General features: G+C 44.3%; 1 protein-coding gene across 4 annotated transcripts in view; it reads right to left on the bottom strand.

The window, feature by feature from the left end:
- Positions 1-313: 313 nt before the first annotated feature.
- Positions 314-18,385, bottom strand: part of SLC20A2 (solute carrier family 20 member 2) — a 38,361-nt gene continuing 20,289 nt past the window's right edge. For 2 of the 4 annotated variants that reach the window (XM_005418156.2, XM_031066415.1), the window contains exons 9-11: positions 8,354-8,539; positions 7,552-7,636; positions 314-1,971 (exon numbers count right to left, since the gene is read on the bottom strand). In XM_005418156.2, the coding sequence (XP_005418213.1) occupies positions 1,807-1,971; positions 7,552-7,636; positions 8,354-8,539 (436 nt within the window). In that variant the 3' untranslated portion in view covers positions 314-1,806. Of the gene's footprint in view, positions 1,972-6,966; positions 7,052-7,551; positions 7,637-8,353; positions 8,540-18,385 lie in introns of all 4 variants that reach the window. The other 2 variants (XR_004082966.1, XM_031066416.1) reach the window with 2 other exon arrangements.

The following is an 18,385-nucleotide window of genomic DNA, read 5'->3' as shown; positions in this document are numbered from 1 at the left end:
GAGCCAGGGTGAGGGAGGCACTTGGAGGCAGCGAGTGCCCAGGGAATGTGTCTGAAGCAGCCCACGAGCTCCCAAAGCTCGACCGAGAGACGCCTGTGAGCCGAGCCCGGGCAGAGCGAGGCTGGGCTCTGGGGCTGCCAGGACAGCAGGAGAAAAGGGAGGTTTTGTCAGCGCCACACAGAGCAGGGTTTGATCCCACTGACCACAGCACACAAAGGACAAAGGGCGGCAGATGCCAAGGAGTAGGCTTTAACTGCCCGGGGAGCCTTCCCGTTACAGCTGAGTAACACTCCAAAAACGCAAGAGGCACTTATAGGGGCTGTTTATCTTTTTATTATAAATTTGGTATGAATGACCAATGGAAAAATCACAATGGAGTACCAAGAACATTTTATCAAAATTTTAGCAGCATTTAAACAGTAATAGATTCCCAACCTCCTCTGGGCACCCCCTGCCCTTTGCCTCCCACGCATAAATCAGTAACCTTCACTCAAATGTGCTTTCCAAAGGCGCGCAGGGGATGTAGCTGGCCATTTTCCCCTGAGCTGCCATGAAAAAGACCTCATCCCAAACGCTGGTTACCATTCAACCTCCATCCACACAGGGCCAGGCTCCCGTCCCGTCCCTGCTGCAGGAGCACAGCAGGAGGCTGGCTGGCTGTGGCAGGCACGGCACTTGCCAGGGAGGAGGCAGCACCTGCTCACGTCCTCCCCTGCATGGATCAGCACTCCCGTGGGCACCCATTGCCTCCAGGCACAAATCCAGGGCTGAGCCCTGTCCCGCCCGCTGCTGCCCTTCGCTCTGCACGCCGGGGTGCCCCAGGGCCCCGCTCCTGTACCTGAGTGTGCTTGTGTCTGCATGGAGAGGAGGAGGGAGGCTGGCACTCTGCCCTCCCGCAGGAACCCAGAGCAGGGCAACCGGGAGCTGAGACTTGAAGGGGGAAGGTAGACAGTGAGCAGTGAGATATTCGAGTATCAACCCACAAAATGAAGTCAGTCTACTATCAGCTAATGTGGAGAGCCATGGGCTGCCTACTAAGTAAGAGAACTAATTTTTTGTGTGCGCTCTTTTTTTTTTAAAGTTACATTAAGACATGAACAGTACTATCCCGGCCTCACTGGGCTGAGCTTGGTGAAACAACGTTGAATCAGAGGTGGGGAAACACAACACACGTGGAGACAACAACATAATATCGGCAAGCTATTCCCCTGCTTCTTTGGTACTTCCTAAACTTTCTTATCCAAAATATATAAGGGAAATGCACCATTTAAAAGTTACTGTTCATAAGTATTTACACAGCCATAACCATCACGCTATGATACACAAAAATCAATATGATATGAACAAAGTTATTTTATGAAAAGCACTTCTGCACATTTTATTTTGTTCCAGTATCTTAATAGCTTTAAAAAAGTCATGTATTACGCAGTCCTGTACCTCGCTTCTTCTTATATCAAATGGACAAGAAACATTTCCTAATCCATACTCTTCTTCAAAAGATTAAAAAATAGCCACCAAAATGATACACTATGTACAAATTTTACTAAATATTAAGTTCTAGGCAATTATTTTCACCCCACTGATGATATAACTTAGGTATTGTTACCTACTATATGCATATATATTTCTTTAATATATAAGAAATGGCACCACATCACCATGTCACCAATATGACACATTGTTATGTACAGTAGATAAGAAGTTAGGTATGGAAGATGGATCCTCTCCGACTGCTTCTTTCACGGGAACGCTTCTCCCATGGGTAGTAGCTCGGCCATTTCCCCTTTTCCCAGCAGAGGAAGCTCCTCAGATGTAAGGCAGGATCCCGTACATCAGCAGCGCCATCACGCCAGCGCTGAACAGGCCGGCCACGGGCACAGTCACAAACCAGGCCAGGAAGATGTTGCGGAACAGGCGCCAGTCCACGGCTTTCTTGGAGCGGATCCAGCCCACGGCCACCACGGAGCCAACCTTGGGAGCGTGGGGAAGAGAGAGGGAGACAGGGGGTGAGGGGGAGGTCTGAGCACCTGTGACATGCCCACGGCCACACCAATGCCAGTCAGCTGATACCAAGCAATGCCCTGAGACAAAGGAGCCACTGAGGATGACAATGGCGCTGTCCTGGTGTGGGGGCAGGAGGGTGACACTTCCAGGGTGCTTAAACCTTTGTTTTTCAATGTTGTCCTATTTTTCATGAGTCTTGGGGTCAGCCAAAGGGAATAAACTATGTTGGTGAGTTTTTCTCTGCCCTGCTAACTCCTACATGAGCCATCAGTGCAACTGAGGCAGCCCTACACCTGACTCAGTCCACAGAGGAGACAGCAAGTGTCCAGTGACTCTGGTTTGATTGCAATTTAAATCAGGAAAACAGCAGCAAAGCTATTTTTAAGGCTCTGCTGGAGAGCATCTCATGGGGCAGGCCAGGACAGCTAGTATGGTTCCTGTCCCACCTGCCTGTCCTCTTGCTGGTTTGGGATGCCCTGCCTGTTCTCCCAGCAGCTGCTGAGCCTCTCTGTGCAGCTCACAGCCCAGCCTCAAAACACCACATCCATATTCCAATACCGCAGGCCACAAACAGGATGGCAGTGGCAAGGTAAAAGCAGCTGAGCCCAGCCTGTGGCAGTGATGGTGGCTTGGCAGGGGGCAGAAAGGCAGGGCAGGCTTAGACCCAGTACATCAAACCCATCAATCTGAGCCCTGTGAGGGAAACAAACTCTTCTGGACCAGCTAGCCAAACAAAGCATCCAGAGCTAAAATCCTATCTTGCAGAAAAAGGCACCAGACTATATTATGGGGCACACTAACTCTTCAGACACTAAGAGGATGGTGGTGAATGGATAAAACACCAAGATATCCTTCAAAGACACTACTACCAGGGCAGCTGGGTAGGTCAGTGGTTTTGTAGACAAAACACACTGTGCTATGGGCAAAGCTGCAACCTTCTCTTCCTTCAAAGATATTTTCAGTTCATAAACTCAGGTATAAACCCAGCATATCAGTTTTTAAGAAAAAAAACTGGACTGAGAAAAACATTTTCAATGAAAAATGATACAAATATTTCATAAAGACTACATTTTCTTTCCGCCCTGGAAGTGCTTTCCATGCTGTTAGCAAAAACAGTGTAAGTCTATTCAAAGTGCACACTAAAGCAGCAAGAAATGTGTAAGAAATATTCTGTTTTGAAGGTAAGGAAACTCCAAGGCACAGTTGGGCATGTGCTCCCTGAAGTGCCATCCCTACCTCCCTGCTTATTTTCTTAATGGGAGTATCAGTCCCTGCCTATAGATCAAAAGATGGGTTGCTCCCCTTGTACAGAGCCAGGAAAATGATACATGCCAGGAGTACAGGGAATCAGGGAAAGATAGCAGGGGATATCTAACTGCATGTTTTGCTAACACCTGTTTAGCTTCTAACTACTGCTTAACATTTCTTTTTGGAGAAGAGTTACTTGTGGAAGACCCTGTAACTCTAAGGGGCCTGTGACAGAACAGGGGAAAACTAAACTTGATATTCTATGACTAAGAAGGTCTCTGTTGAAAGTTTGACCCAATAAGGAAATTTGTTGGATAATATTTCATCTGAATACTCCTGGGGTGAACAATATGCTGTTCTGCAATTAGGAGGGGTAAGTGTGTTGAGGAGGTGGAGGTGTATCTAGGTGAAAATGAACTCCACACTTGTGACTACATCAAAGCATTAACCCAAGGAAACAGCATTTGGGTTTTGAGCAGCTCAGCTGTTAGGCTCAGCCTTACATTTGGTGTGTGTTACTTATTGAGCAAGGCTGCAGTCTACGTACGCTAATCTCCGAGTCCTTCCTGAAATTGAAATGGTATCAGCAATGATGGCATTGGCAATCTGTTTTAAACATGATTAAAGTTTAGTTTATTAATAGTGATTTTTGATAGACTACAGGTTAGGAGAGAAGCTAATCCTTGGGTGTAGGCACACTACACCTTGTGTAGAATTTCAGATGGTATCTACTTTGAGATTGGTTTGAAACCAGTGCAGTTTGCCTTCAGTATGCTCTGTTTAAAGCATTACAGAAATGCTTTTGGCTCTCTTGTTCCTGTGCAATGCTGTATAATAAGAACACACAGAACATGATAATTCAATCATAGCAACAGAGAATATTTTTCAAAACCGCAAAATCATAATGGCAAAATGGAGCTGACAGAATGACCTCAGCAAAGTCACTTTTGCAGAGGAAAAGCATTTAACTGCTGCACTCTAACTTTATTTTACATGAACACACTCTATTACAGCTAAGAAATGCCTATTTCTAAATCTCCAATCTGAGAACAAAAACCAGGCACTCTAAGACTCACTATGATCATTTGCCCACCTGGGCAGCAGAAAGGGAAGGTATGCACCCACACCACTCTGGCTTTCCAGTGCTAAATCCCAGGGGAAGTTGAACTGGTGCAGCCAGAGCAATGTGGCTGCTGCATTCAGACCCACAAATTCCTTTGAGGCTCAAAAGATAAGGTCTTTCCTCCAAGCACTCTTGACTTGGAGGCTTTCAAGGGTCTTTCCTCTCCCCTTGGACCTGTAGCAAAGATGAAGGTGCAGTTCAGGCTCTCAGCAGGCACTGAGAGTGAAAAAGCTGCTTGGCCATAGATGTGGGACAGGCACATGGGGCAGTGACCACCTCATGTAGACCAAAGGCTCGGGTTTAGGACCAAAGGCAGGTCCTGATCTGAGAGGGCTTTACAACCCTTTCCCAGAAGCGAAATGCTTTTATTCCTGCTACCAACCTCCAGTTTGCCACCACATCTGCTATGAGATCTGAAAAGTGCCGCTCAGAGCTTCATACTTGGTCTCCATTTTTCATTACAGTCTACTGTTTCACCTCAAAAAGGTTTCCCTCCACCTCACCTCTTTCATGCTGCTCCTTCTTTGTCATCAGTTTATCCAGCTGCTGCACTTTCAGGTGACTGACACCCCTTCAGAAGGGCTTCCACTCAAGCAAATGCTATTTTGCAGCAGAGCAAATATTGAGGAAAAGAATAATTCCCAGTCCCTGATGCTAGAGGCTCAAGATCAGGCTCACTTCAAACCTGTTTTCTTTTGGATTTCTAAGGCAAAACAATTTTTCTGCTGATTTTTATGAGGGCGTTTTTGACTCAGTGGCTGACAGCACCTTCGGCAAGGCATTTTCAGAGCAAATGATATTTAACAATTCTTTTATTCCTTCCCTGGCCCTTGAAGAAAGCAAGGAATACAAGAATACATCAGTTACAAGTGTTCGCTTTATCTTGCACTGCTCACTTAAGATCTTTCAACTCAGGATCTCATTCTGCTGAAACACAGAGTCAGTTAGAATAACATGACATCCCTGGAACAGTCTAATCCTATTGCAAAGTGGATCTTCCCATTAAGAATGATCCATCTAATGAGATACAGCAAGCTACAGGGAGCAGACACAGACTAACCACATTAGCTGCTTTTATGGAAGTATTTTTAAAAAAGAACTATTTTGCTCTGCAGTTAGAAAAGACCAAGCTTTTAGCTGCATTGAGTGAATGAATACCCCTCTCATTAGCTTCTGGCTTCCAAGACATTTTCTTTTTAAATTTAGTCTATTTGTTTGGACCAAAGTATGTTTTCTCTTTTACAACAGTTGGCTAGAAGTGTTTCAGGCACGCAACTGGGACAATCAAAGCTGTATTATTCTCCCTGGCAAATTCTTCATCATGCATTTGATATACCAGTCAGCCTAAAGGGAGGTGGTTTCAGGCTAGCATTTTTAGAAGTGGATAACATTGTTATTATTTTTCCCCTCCCTGCTTGATTCAGAGGAACCGGAGTTCTGTCAATGCCAGGAAATCTGAACAGCCTTTCAGAGCAGCTCAGTCTTGGCTGCTTCTCAAAGAGCACCAGGGTAAAAGAACTAAATGATTTTGCAATAGAGGAAGGATTTCTGAAGAAATGGTTTGCACTAGAAAAAGGCCAATTGAACCAACTTTGGGCATTTTGCAGGATGTGTGGATTTCATTGACTCTTTTACTGGAAAGCAGGTCAATGTCACAGGCAAGGCTGCCAGGCTGTTTGTCAGCCTGCCAGCCATGGCAGGGAGCAGTTATCCCCAGAAACCTGCCTGTCCCAGCCCCAGCCAGGGGCTCCCCTGGGTGCAGCAGGGAATCCTACAAGGACTGTCTTTTTTTAGGACTTGGTCTTGGTGGTGTGCAATGATGCAGAGGGACTGCCATTCTGGGGTCTCTGATGTTGGAGGGGCTTCCCCACATCCTTCCAGAGGGTGAAAGAAACAAACAGCTCTGCATGTCCAGGAGCTTGAGAGTCCATGGAGGAACAAAGGAAAAAAGACAGGATATTTGACCTGAGAATTTCCCAGGGAACAAAATTCCAAATTCCCATTATGATCTTCCAGTAGTGTAAACGTCCACATGCTCCCTCATGTCTACAAGCTATACAAATGTCTTCAAGAACAATTAAATTGTGCTCATTACCCAGCCTGTATCTATACTACAAAGTGCTCTTTTTAAAGAAACAAAAAAACAAAAAAGCAAAGTACCTTGTTCAAAGGACTAATTACAAGGGCCAGATTCTGTATTACAATGCACAAAAGTGAGGACAAGTTGGTTTAAAAGAAGAGAGACATTAAAATATTAGCTTAATGATGTAGCAGTGTTTTTCATACAGGTGGTTTTAAAATACACGTAACTGGGTTCACACAGACTACAAATCTACGTTATTTTAATATGTCTATATTAGTTCAATACAACCGTGTAGAGGTGAAAGACAGTCCAGACTTTTGTGCAATAAGTTAAAATGCTGACTTTGCTTGGCTGTACTGCCTTTAAAAGCGGGCCCCGTTATTTTGCGGTCACGTCTGCAGGGCATGGCACAGTGAAGGCAATCTGCAACAGTCGGTATCTCCCAGATTTTGTTATGGTTTGTCCTAGTGATGTGATTTACTGATAGTATCACTGCAAACTCCAATACCTTGCAATGGGTGGAGCTTATTGGAATACCCACATTTGAGGCTACAAGTACCGTTAGCGCACACATTACTTCAATGCAAAATCCACTGTGAAGAAATAAAAAAAAAAAAAAAAAGACAGATGGAAAACCTGTAGTAAAAGAGTTATATGCAGGAAATCCCATGCCATGCACTTATCAAGAAAGTCAAGTATAAATGATGAATGGTGCGCAGCCTCTGAACAAGGGAGAAATGTTACCCGGCCAGGTTCAAATGGCACCGTCAGAGGAAACCAGGCTCTTCCTTGCAATTGTTTGCTTTAAAATTGAGGTCAGGCTTTTGCAAGCACTATTTTTCTTCACCAGCAGCTATGGGGTTTATGCTGTGGCCAATTCCAGTGACTTTAATGTGACAACTCCAACACATTTTCTGGAAGCCTGATTACTTTCCCATGTTGCTGGCGTGACCGAGATGAGGCAGCCCTACCTAACCATCCTCTGTCAGCGGCTGCTTTCCCCTTACCGTGCCATTATCCCTGGCTTGAGCAGCACAATTTTAAGATGAATAGTCCAGACTGCCCTGACTGCAGTCACTGGGCAAAGGCATACCTTGCAGTGTGTAGTACTGACAGGAAGTCCAACATTGGAAGCTACCACAACTGTGAACGCCGAAGCCAACTCAATAGTGAATCCACTGCGGGAAGCATAAGAAAACACTTCACAATCACTCTTTGCATCAGCTCGGACTGATACCATGCAGCGTGCCAAAGTCTTACCCGTTTCTTCTTTCGACTCTTTTATCTCCAACTGATTTTTGGTCATGTGAGTAAGTTAAGAGGACAAGAAAGGGCTGAACAATGGGAAGGGCACAGGCTAGTCATCTGCAGTACCCCGTCTGTGTGGCTCACTGCGTCAGAGACCTCCGCTACTCTACGCTGCCGTGGATCATGCCTAATTAGTAATTCGGTTAAGCACCAGCAGAGGTCAAATAGGCATTAAAGACAAAAATTACTGTAATGAATACATATGGGTTTAATGGTCTCAAGCACACTGGGAAAGCCACTGTAATCTTGCCATTTCCAAATGCAACTTCTACCATGCTAATTAGGTCATCAGCAGAAGACTCTGCTGCCTGTTCATGCAGACCTCTATGCCTTAAACACATTCAGTATTACAGGGTTTTATCCTTTTTCCTTTCTCTCTTTCTTTTTCTCATGCTTTCTTTTTCTCCTTCTTCGTTTATTTCTTTTTTTTTCTTTAGAAAGATGGAGAAGTCAAAGCCAGGTTATCATTAAAATCAAAGCACAGCAAATCCAGCAAACTGCATTACAAACAAAATACTGGAACAGCAACTTCTCAGACTGGCTCACACACAAAGTTCACACAACCACAATGATGCCTGTGGACCTACCTTGACGGTGTGATTGGAGTGAGGTCTTTACCCATAGTCTGGATAACTCTTCTTCCCCAGACCCAGAGGCCCACACAGATGCCAACACCTCCATAGAACAGCAGCCAGATGGGAGTGGATGCTTCCTGCATTACGGCACCTTGCTCATAGATAAGCCAGAGTGCAACAAGGGGACCGATGGCATTGCTGGAGAAACAGAAACGTGTCACCTGAGTCACAAAAATGCACAGAGTTGCCTTGAAAGAAGTCTGTTCTTTTCTGCATAATTTTTCTTCATCATGGGCACAGCACTACTCTGACTTGACCCTACAGGCAACACCCTTTCTCACTTGGAAAGGGTGCAGCAGGAGATTCTTATTGTGTTGCTCTTTCAGTTGTCACTTCTTCACCGATAACCAGAGCAAGGCCTGAAAGAAATTCCTCCTTTACAAATAGTTTCCTGAAATGTCAGAGTTGGAAGTACCTTATATTTGTTCTGTGACAAAAATCAGTATTTTCAGTACCACACTGAAACCTCAAATTTACCAATTTTACCAACCTCAAATTTTTCCAAAATCTCAATTTACCAAGTTTACCAATACCTCAAAATTTACCAATTGAGGAGCTGTGCATCTTTAAAATTCAAGTATCAAATTAGCTCTTTTTATCAAAGAGGGGAAAATAACAAGCAAAATTACCACCACAGACAAGAATATAGAAATATTATCTAGCTTGACAGCCTGTAACGTTTGGGACATGATCTGAGCGCAGCTGGGAAGGTGACTTAGTTATCCTCAAAGGTGTTGTAGAGTGAGTTGGACTGGATCAGAGAGGAGCCTTTGGTGACACAGAGCTGAAGTAAGCCCTTTTTGCTGCTACTATCTGGAAAAACATTGGAAGTCAGCAACACTGAAGTCCCCACTCTTAACACAGGTCATCTGATACTCATGTCTGGAGTCAGACTTCTGGCTCTGTTTATTCTAAAAAAGCATCAAGTTTCTAGACAGAAACTTCTAGCTAGAAGAAAAACTTGAAAGCCAGTATCCAATTACTTTGGAGCCTTAAATACTAAAAAGCAGATAAGAATTTCAACATCCCTTTTGTTTTCAGCTCTTTCACTAAACCAAGTAGCTGCCTGCCTTGCTGAGCAGCATTTATTCACCAAGTAACTAGTGAAGCAGTGCTATATTTATGTCTAAATAATAGTGAGAAGAGCAGAACAAACCTGACCAATGTCATTCCTAAAACATGAAAACTATCAGGGAAGCTCCCCTCTTTGCAAACCAATAGGAAAGCAGGTCACAGCGAGCACCGCAGGCAGGACTGACAGCCATGCTCGCCCTGGAGCCAGGACCTGCTAAATTTAGTTCCTGGTTCCATTCCAAAGCACACAGATGGAGTAAGGGCCAGTTTTAATGTCAAATGTTGTGCAAACCAGGCCACTGTATATGCCAGTTAATAATTTCCTTCAATCCTGTCTTTACCAGATATGAGGTGCCAGGGGCCAAGTGGTGATTGCCGAGACAAGGGTCACCAGCAGCCCAAAGCTGGCACATCTCAGCAGCACAGAACCCTCCTGCCTTCATCTGGCCCTTGAGAAATTGAGCTCTGAACCCTGAGAAGTGATCCTGAAGCAAAGTAATAAGGAAAAGCTTTTCCCTTGTAAACACACACAGCAACGTTCAAGCTGCAAGGGAAATGAAAGTAGTTAAAAATGCTCTTTGCTATAAAAAAGAATTACTAATTTTTACAGATTTTGAGAAAGATCCTGAAAATAAATTAGTGAGCTAACATGAATAATAAATTCCAGTGGGTTTGAAGACACTGGCTAGTACAATGAAGAACTAAAGACTATACATAAAGAGTGATTTTGACTAGCTAGAACACTTTAAAATTCTGTTCTGATACTGTGCCCAAGTAAGCATTCAATTCATTCAGTTTTGGAAGGACAGTATGTGAAAAGGCCTTAGGGCCTAAATGCAAGAATTATTTTACTTCCATGGAAGAAGAGATTATTGACTGAAGGATTTCTAATATTTTGAAATCAACCTGAAACTGCTTTTGCAGTATTTTCAGGTGTGGATTAAATTACTTGCACACTTAAATGCCTTTTTGGGCACAGAAAAAGAAAGGTAACTCAATGTACGAAGGTACATGAATAAACTGAAGGATGCTGAAGGATGGATAAAGGCAAATAATACATTGATCAGATGAATAAAGGCAAAACTGATCATCCCTTTTTATAGTGCTGTATGACATAGAAAAAAACCTCCCTGTTGAAAATAACAGCCACATTTGAAGTGAGATCAGGCACTGATTCCTGACTGTTCTGAAGAGATTATGCATACGTATTTGTCAGTCCCTATGTAAATGAAAAGGCAGAAAAGGCTTCCAAAACTGCAGCAGCAAACTATGCTCTTCCATATCAAACCCCAGTTTTAATTATTTGCAAATGCTACACCTCTGTGAATCAACAAAGCTTAATTCTTGAGGAAAAGGTTCTTATTTGTAGCAAGGGAAGGCAAGGCAAAACTCTGCTGACTTATGCTCAGCCTCAGACAATCTGAGTGGCTGATTCTGTCCAACAGAGCAGAAGAGATGACACTGCTGCCCACAGAGGCAGCATTTCTGATACCTTCCCTGTAAGAAAAGAAAGCCAAACAGCACTAGATGTGCTGATGATAGGATTGGAAAGGCAAAAAGGTAAAAACTAACCTCATTTTCCTTTGTGGATGTCTGCATCACTGGTTATCTATACCAGAGGGACTTTTTTCCTCTCCCAGTAAATCATGTTCACTGTGACTTAAATGTTCAGCTCTCAGGGAGAGTGGCACGGCCCAGCCTGAATATCTCCAAGTGGCTACAAGCAGCAACAGTGGCTTGAATCTAGCACCATACCAGCTCTCCAAGGGGCTGCTTCAGCTTCTAGACTTGTCCAGGAGGTGCAGTCCAAGGGGCTTGTGGTATCAATGCTCCCTATGCCAAGGGAAAACAGCTCTAGAAGAAGCTGCTGGGCCTGTCCCACCATGAAACTGCCAACAGCTCACAGCAAATGTGTCTGACTCAGGCACTGCAGAGACTGTGATCTTGGTTCTGCACTGAGGTAAAAGACAAAAAGCCACTCCCAACAGCACAGTAAGAGAGGGTAAGGGAGAAACAACACACTAAAAAAACCCAGCAACAAAAAAGGCATTGTTAGATAAGACAGTTTGCTTAACAGATGTCTCCTACAGCTGAGTGACTAACCAGATGAACCACAAGGATGCTGGCTAGACTGGGATGGGGTTTTCACAGTATTTCCCACTGGTTCTAGCTCATTTGTCTTTGATTCAAGACATGACTAGCAGAAAAGCAGACCTCAAATCTTCCATGCACTTGGCTAAGACTCATTTCACAAGTTTATTTTCAATAAGTTATTTTCTCTTACTCTCCCACATAGGTTTCTACTTACCTTAACTAACTCTCCTTTGTGCTGTAGCTCCACATCTTATCCATGGTAGTTTAGAGAAGAAAAAAGCCTGAGATGATCACACAGGGGTTCTGAACCCCCATCCACATCTATCTATATGAAAAACTGACCTCAGGATCCTATGAAACTGAAGTGCTTTAAAGAATTTCCTGTATTATCTACCTGCTGGGTTTATAACAGAAAATAAGCTGCTCCTGTCATGGTACTACTTTAATTTTGCACACCTAATACACACTTTCCCACTGAGCACAAGGGGGTGGCCAATAGAGTTAATTTTAGGATGAGTTTATAAAATGTTATGGCATAAGAAGCCCAACTCCTGAGTCTGCCTGCTGCAAAGTGTATTCTCCACATCCAGGACTTTCCCCCACCTCTGCTGGGCTCCCCCAGCCCCATCACTCGCAGGGCACAGGGCTTTGCAGCTGGGGTGCTGCACAGGGGCTGTTTGCCTTCCCTGGAGGTGCAGTGCAGGATTTAATGCCACCCACAGCAGGCTTTGCACTGGCAGAGGTGTTCCATGGTGGCTCACTGAAGGGCTGCCCCATGGGTCTGAGGTGCTGCCTGACCCTCGGGATGATTTTGCTGCGCTCCCGGCTAACGTGAATTGGCACAATTCTCTTCTTCTGCTCGCTCGTGCCAGTTTAGAATCTGTCACACAGCATTTATAAAACTGGTGTGAAAGATAGCATTTGACAGCAAATCTGAACTATAAATAGAGCTGGCTTCTCCTCTCCCCTGTGAGACAGATAGTATTACCAACAAAAATAACCACCCCACATTCAGCTATCATGAGACAGGCTTGGAAATGACAGTTTCCCATGCACACACACACAAAAGCAGAAATTTTTAGGTATCTTTGGGTCACAAGTCCAAGACCTTCTCTGGAGGAATAAGGACTAACACTTTTTTTTAAAGTAAAAAACAAGGAGCTTTTTCCCAGTAGTTCAGCCATCAGCTGAATGCTCTGTGGCCAAACCCCATCAAGCTTGTAGTAACATGTTATGAAGCAGCAACATTGCTATTTCCTGGCTGCTGTTTGAGGGGAGTAGTGAGTTGCTCAAAAAGAAAATCTAACTGTATTTGAAAACTACACTCTGAATATGCTTTGTGAATAATGTATAGACCTTCATGATCATGCTTAGATTCTCTGCCATCTGAAAAAGGAGATTGCTTTTTAGCCCCTTTTTCTAGTGGAGTGAAAGAACCTTGAATTGTACATTATCACAAATTAAAGCTGAATGATGAGCAAAACAGCCATCTGAAAAATCTGTATTAGGTGTCCAAAATTACAAGTACAATTACAAAATGTCCAGCCATTTGACTATTTCCCAAAGCAGGATTTCACAAACAAACCTTCCACTGGGAAAATCAGTGGGATGATATTTCTAAATAGGCTGCAGTTATGTCTTGAGACATCACCCAGCTGAGCAAGAGTGAAAGACAGATACGCCTGTAAGTAGCAACAGGAAAAAAAACATGCTCTAATCTCCAAGGTTATCAGATTATCAGGAGAGTTTTATCCTACTTCAAATAACTGGACAGCCTTGACATCTACCATAGCACAATAAAAGTGTGTCAGAGCTGTGCCCTGTGAAGTGCAAGCTTTGGGTGTGTTAATGAGTCAGGCTGGACATGCTTTTATTCCTGCAGCTCATCTCTGTGTCCTGCAAATGCTGGCCCTGAACCCCCAACCCTGGATCCTGGAGGGTTGGGTCCATGCCCACCAGCATCAGCTTCCCCCTGGCAAGCCCAGCCATGAGCCCTGCTCACCGAGGGATGGGGAGGGATTCCCACACCCACTGGAGACCCCATTTCTTGCTGCTCTTCTCTGACTTGCCTGCATGGCACAACAAAAATGTCCTGTACATGCACAGTTAAGGACAGAAATGAAGATTCACATCTACTTGGGGCACAGGCTGAACTTACAGAATGGACTACTATTAAAAAGGGAAGAAATCAGAAATCAGGCTTGCCTCACTAAATATAACAGACAGATTAGCTTCCTAAGTATTCTAAGTGATCTTGACTGCAGCTCTCACGGAGGAAATAAGAAATACCTGTTCTGTAATCCAGCCTTACTATAGCTCCTTTAGACTCCTTATTTAGCCAAGAGGCTGAATCCCACTAAGCTCTCCATGTGCAGTGAGATACTGGCAATGTTCTGGCCCTTCCCTCCTTTAATCCTGTTGCCTTTGCTTTAGGAAGAGGGGGAAAAGGTGAATCCTACTGCTGTTCGCGCACTCTGACCTAAAACTCCAGTGAAATCTGTATGAAGGTGAGAGGAGAAAGCTGTTCTCCACATATTTTGGGCAAGTACACATTTCCTAGTTTCTCAAACTGTTTTGCTTAAAAATGAATTCCCTATCTAGCAGCAGTCAGCTTCCCTAAAATCACTGAAAGAATGTGTAGAAATATCTTAAAAATACCAAATATCTTTAGTATAGTTCTGAAATGGTTTTAAATCCTGCTATCAGTAAAGTAGCCTATACTGTTTGGATAATGAGAGGCATTCTTTCTCAAACTTGTGCCATAAATCTATATGGCATTACCTGCAGACTCTAACTCCAACGACCCCTTTTTCCTAAGCAAAGGGAGTCCTGAAGTCCTCCACAGGAAATTTAATTAGAGCAGACACACTCCAACAATTTATGCAGCAGGAGCTCAGGAAAACTGAGATCCTGTGAAATGACTGCAGGCAGGTTTCTCCTCCCCAGAGCACCCACCAGCCAAACCCCAGCACTGCCTGTCCCTTGGCATGCACAGACACACACAGGGGGTGGCAGGGCCCCTGGTCACCCTGCCCAGCTGCAGCATCACACCTCCTGCCACTGTCAGGGCCCTAAATCAACCTTCCTCCATGGCCTGAGTCCCTGGGCCCAGGCAGCTGCCTGCTCACACCAGCCAAGGCACACAGGTCATTCTGACACCCCCAGGGCTTCTCCTGTGACAGCAGGAGTGATGGCCTGAAGGAGGGCAGGAAGGGACAGCAGAGGCTGCCCATTTATAGGAGAAGGAATCTGTGTGAGAAATGACTGAACCATGCACGGACAGGTGTGGAGGACTACAAGGCTCAGGCTTTCCTCACAGCATAAATAGCATATTTTAATCAGCAAAACTCACAGCATCTCTCTGTGGGTCATCCTGCTTTGACTGCAAGAATTCAAGGAATAACAAGCTCCAGAGATTGCTTGAGCAATCAACAAAAGCATCTTCCCACTCACTAGGACAGGACTGTGGGGCAAACGCACTCTTTGCTCATAGCTTTCTCATTCCCAGCCCAGTAGCAGAGCATACACAGCCACTGCTGTGCTGAGCACCAGAGAAAACATGACTCCCTGTTCCTTTTAACACACAGCTGCCCCAGCCAGCATCCCTGCTGAACAGGGAGCCCTGCTGGCTGCAAACAGCAGCTCCTACAGCAAAGATGGCTGATTTCATTATGATGCTAAAAAGCATCATCTCAGAAGAAACTGGGGTCTAAACTACCCCATAAGATAGTTAAGAATTAGTTCTCCAGTGAAGGAAAAATACTGATTTAACTCTTCCAGGTCTGTGGGTAAATCCTGGACAAAGAAACAAGAGAGATCTCCTTATGCTCTTCTGCCCACCAAAGTGCTGTCCAAACTATATGGGGCACTTCTGATCCATGCAGGTTTTCTGAGCTGCATCACAGTTCAGTCTGTACTGTATACCTCATGCTTAAATAGGCTCCAAAACAGGTTAATCATTTACCTTGCAACCACCTGCAGTTTTTAAGTTTCATATTAACTTTTTGAAGTTAGCAATCCTTTTTAGCTGTGTCCAAAAGAGCCTGCCCATCTGCCTTTGTTTTTGAGAATTAGTTAATTCAGACATGTTAAAATACAGCACAAACCCCACAGCTTCAGCAACTGTTCTGCTATTTTGTTGTTATACAGGTAGGCTGCTGTGGCTGGAGCACTGAAGCTCCAGATGACAATTTCTGCTGAATCAGCCTATATCTACAGAAAAATAAGCTCAGTCCAACTCAACCATAGGTGCATATAATCCCTGCTGGCCAACAAAGCCCAGCCTCCCGGCCTCTCTGGAAAGCTGGCTCTGAACAAGCATTTAGAAGCTGGCAGTTCTCCTTGTGTCACGCTCCTGGCCCAGGTCTTTTTTCCACCCTGCCCTTTTTATTCTCCCATTGCCCTTGCCCCGACCTGACGCACTCCCTTTGTGCTCACTGCTGAGCCAGTGGGTCTTGCTCACTTGGCGTCGCTAATTAACTTCAACAACAACATTTTTTTTTCAGCGGTTCTGTCCCAACACATTTATTTGGGATTTTAAATTCTTTAGATTTCATTCGGTCCATGTGCATGGTGGTGTCACAAGGCTCTCGGCCCGGCTCAGCTGGTCCCAGCCCTGGAAGGGCTCCAGCACCCTTGACACAGTGCACATAAGCCTGGAGGCAGGGCAGGAGAGGATGGTCCGAACAAAACAGTCACCCAAATAAGGAGCTACCCTCACTGCCTTCTCCTTTTAACACACAGCTGCCCCAGCCAGCATCCCTGCTGATGTCAGCCTGAGCACAAGCTCTGATGGCTACAAACATCAGCTCCTACAGCAAACATAGCTGATTTTGTTATGAATATAAAAATCATCATCTTAGAAGAAACTGGGATCTAACTACCACATGAGTTAGTTAAGAATTAGTTCTGCAGTGAAGGGAAAAATACTGATTTAACTCTTCCAGGTCTCTGGCTAACTCCTGGAACAATGAAACAAAAGAGATCTCCATATGATCTTCTGTCCACCAAAGTGCTGTCCAAACTATATGGGGCACTTCTTATCCATGAAGGTTTTCTGAGCCGCATCACAGTTCTGTATGGCCTGTATGCCCCATGCTTGAATATTCTCTAAAGCAGGCCAATTGTTTACCTTGCAATCACCTGCAGTTTTTAAGTCTCATATTGGTTTTTTATTTTTAGGTCTTTGCTCCTGCAAACAGCCTGAAGGAAAATAAATAGAAAACATGACATAAGAGTAAGTTCCAGGATATGCAAAGAAAATGTTGCAATCAAGTCCAAAAAAAAGGTGTGGACAATGGAGGTGCTATCCTAAATACATGAGTGAGGAGCTTAAAACCGAATGTAGGGGAAAGCAGGATTTTAACAACAGGATTCAAGGCTGAGGAAAAACATTAGAGAAACAGCTTGACAGCAGCACCTAAAATGAGCCAAAGGAAGTGTATGAAGGAGGGAGATGAAAAGACAGCAGTCATCAGTGGAAGATGGACTGCCAGGGCTTACTTTCTTACATAAATGTGAACAGAAAGCTGTGCTACTCACTAGGTTCTACAGCATCGTTTTTTAAACAATGCACTGCCTTTCAAGCTCTGCAGATCTTCATGCAACGTGTGGCAGAGCCAAGACATCTTTTGCTCCACTAGACAAAGACTGACAAAACATCTCTGGTATGATCCACAGGATAGACATCGGTATTCCCAGGGAATTTTATCTAATAAATCTTCTAGGTATATGAAGGGGTCTTTAATTTTATTATTTAGCTGGAATTCAGTATAATTGCAAGGATGGGTTCCTATCCAATCCTAGACACATGAGCACCTCCCTGCTTTTCTACCAGCTTTGACAAAATGAAGCCAACTTGTTCTTTAGTTTTGCAATTATATGAATTCAGCTTAAGAAGAGGTTTTTGAATAAACAGCATTTAATAAAAACACGTTTCCTGGCAAATTTGATAGGATCACCAACAGAACTAGGGATATGAAAAACACTAAAAGCATTTTCAGGAAAGGATATTGCTACAGTAACAAGCTAGTCCAAATGCCGAATTCTAATAAGGCTGTAAGATGCAACAACACACACAGCACAGAGTCTGAACTTTGTATTTCATCCACAGCAGCTCCTGTCAGCACCAAATCTGATTTCTGAACTAACTGCATGCTTACAGATCACTTCTAACAAAATCGACTACCCTTTCCTGCTACATAACATGCAAGGGATGCATGCATAAACATGTGCACAAACATGTGCATAAACATAAGCATCACCTGCAGGGAATAAAGGAGCTGTGACACCTGCTGAGGTAGGCTCTGAACTTTCTGTATAATACCCTGGTATTTCCCAGGATACATTACAAGAAATATCAGCAGTCTTTGTCCTTATCCCTGTGCTCCCTTCAGCACTCACTGCTGGCCACTTGCAGAGCTTGGATAATGACTCCCGTGGGTCTTTGCCCTTGGCCAGTATGCTCAGAGCAAAGGTCTTTAACAAGAGAGACCATCTGCGAGGAAAGAAAGCTACACCACTGCCCTCTGATCCAGAGGATGAGAGGCCTCTGGACTCCTTCCCAGAGCCAGATCCCTGCGGATACCAAGGAAGTACAAAAGGCTCTTCAGAAAGCCCTGGTCTGAATTCCCAGGATGCGGGATGGACAGGGAGCAAAGAAACATGTTTGTAATTGTTTTCATGATGAGTTACAAGTTAAATTAGGAGATTGACAAGAGCAAGAAGCAGTAAGTGTTGTCCTTGAAGGGTGGGACAGGGTGTGCCCAGAAGGCTAAGGAGGATGATGAGAATTATGAATGCTGTAAAGTCCTGCTG

This window comes from Geospiza fortis, unplaced genomic scaffold (genome assembly GCF_000277835.1).
Source record: "Geospiza fortis unplaced genomic scaffold, GeoFor_1.0 scaffold11, whole genome shotgun sequence".
NCBI lineage: Eukaryota > Metazoa > Chordata > Aves > Passeriformes > Thraupidae > Geospiza > Geospiza fortis.
Note: the sequence above shows the minus strand (reverse complement) of the source record. Positions and strands in the feature narration are given on the sequence as shown.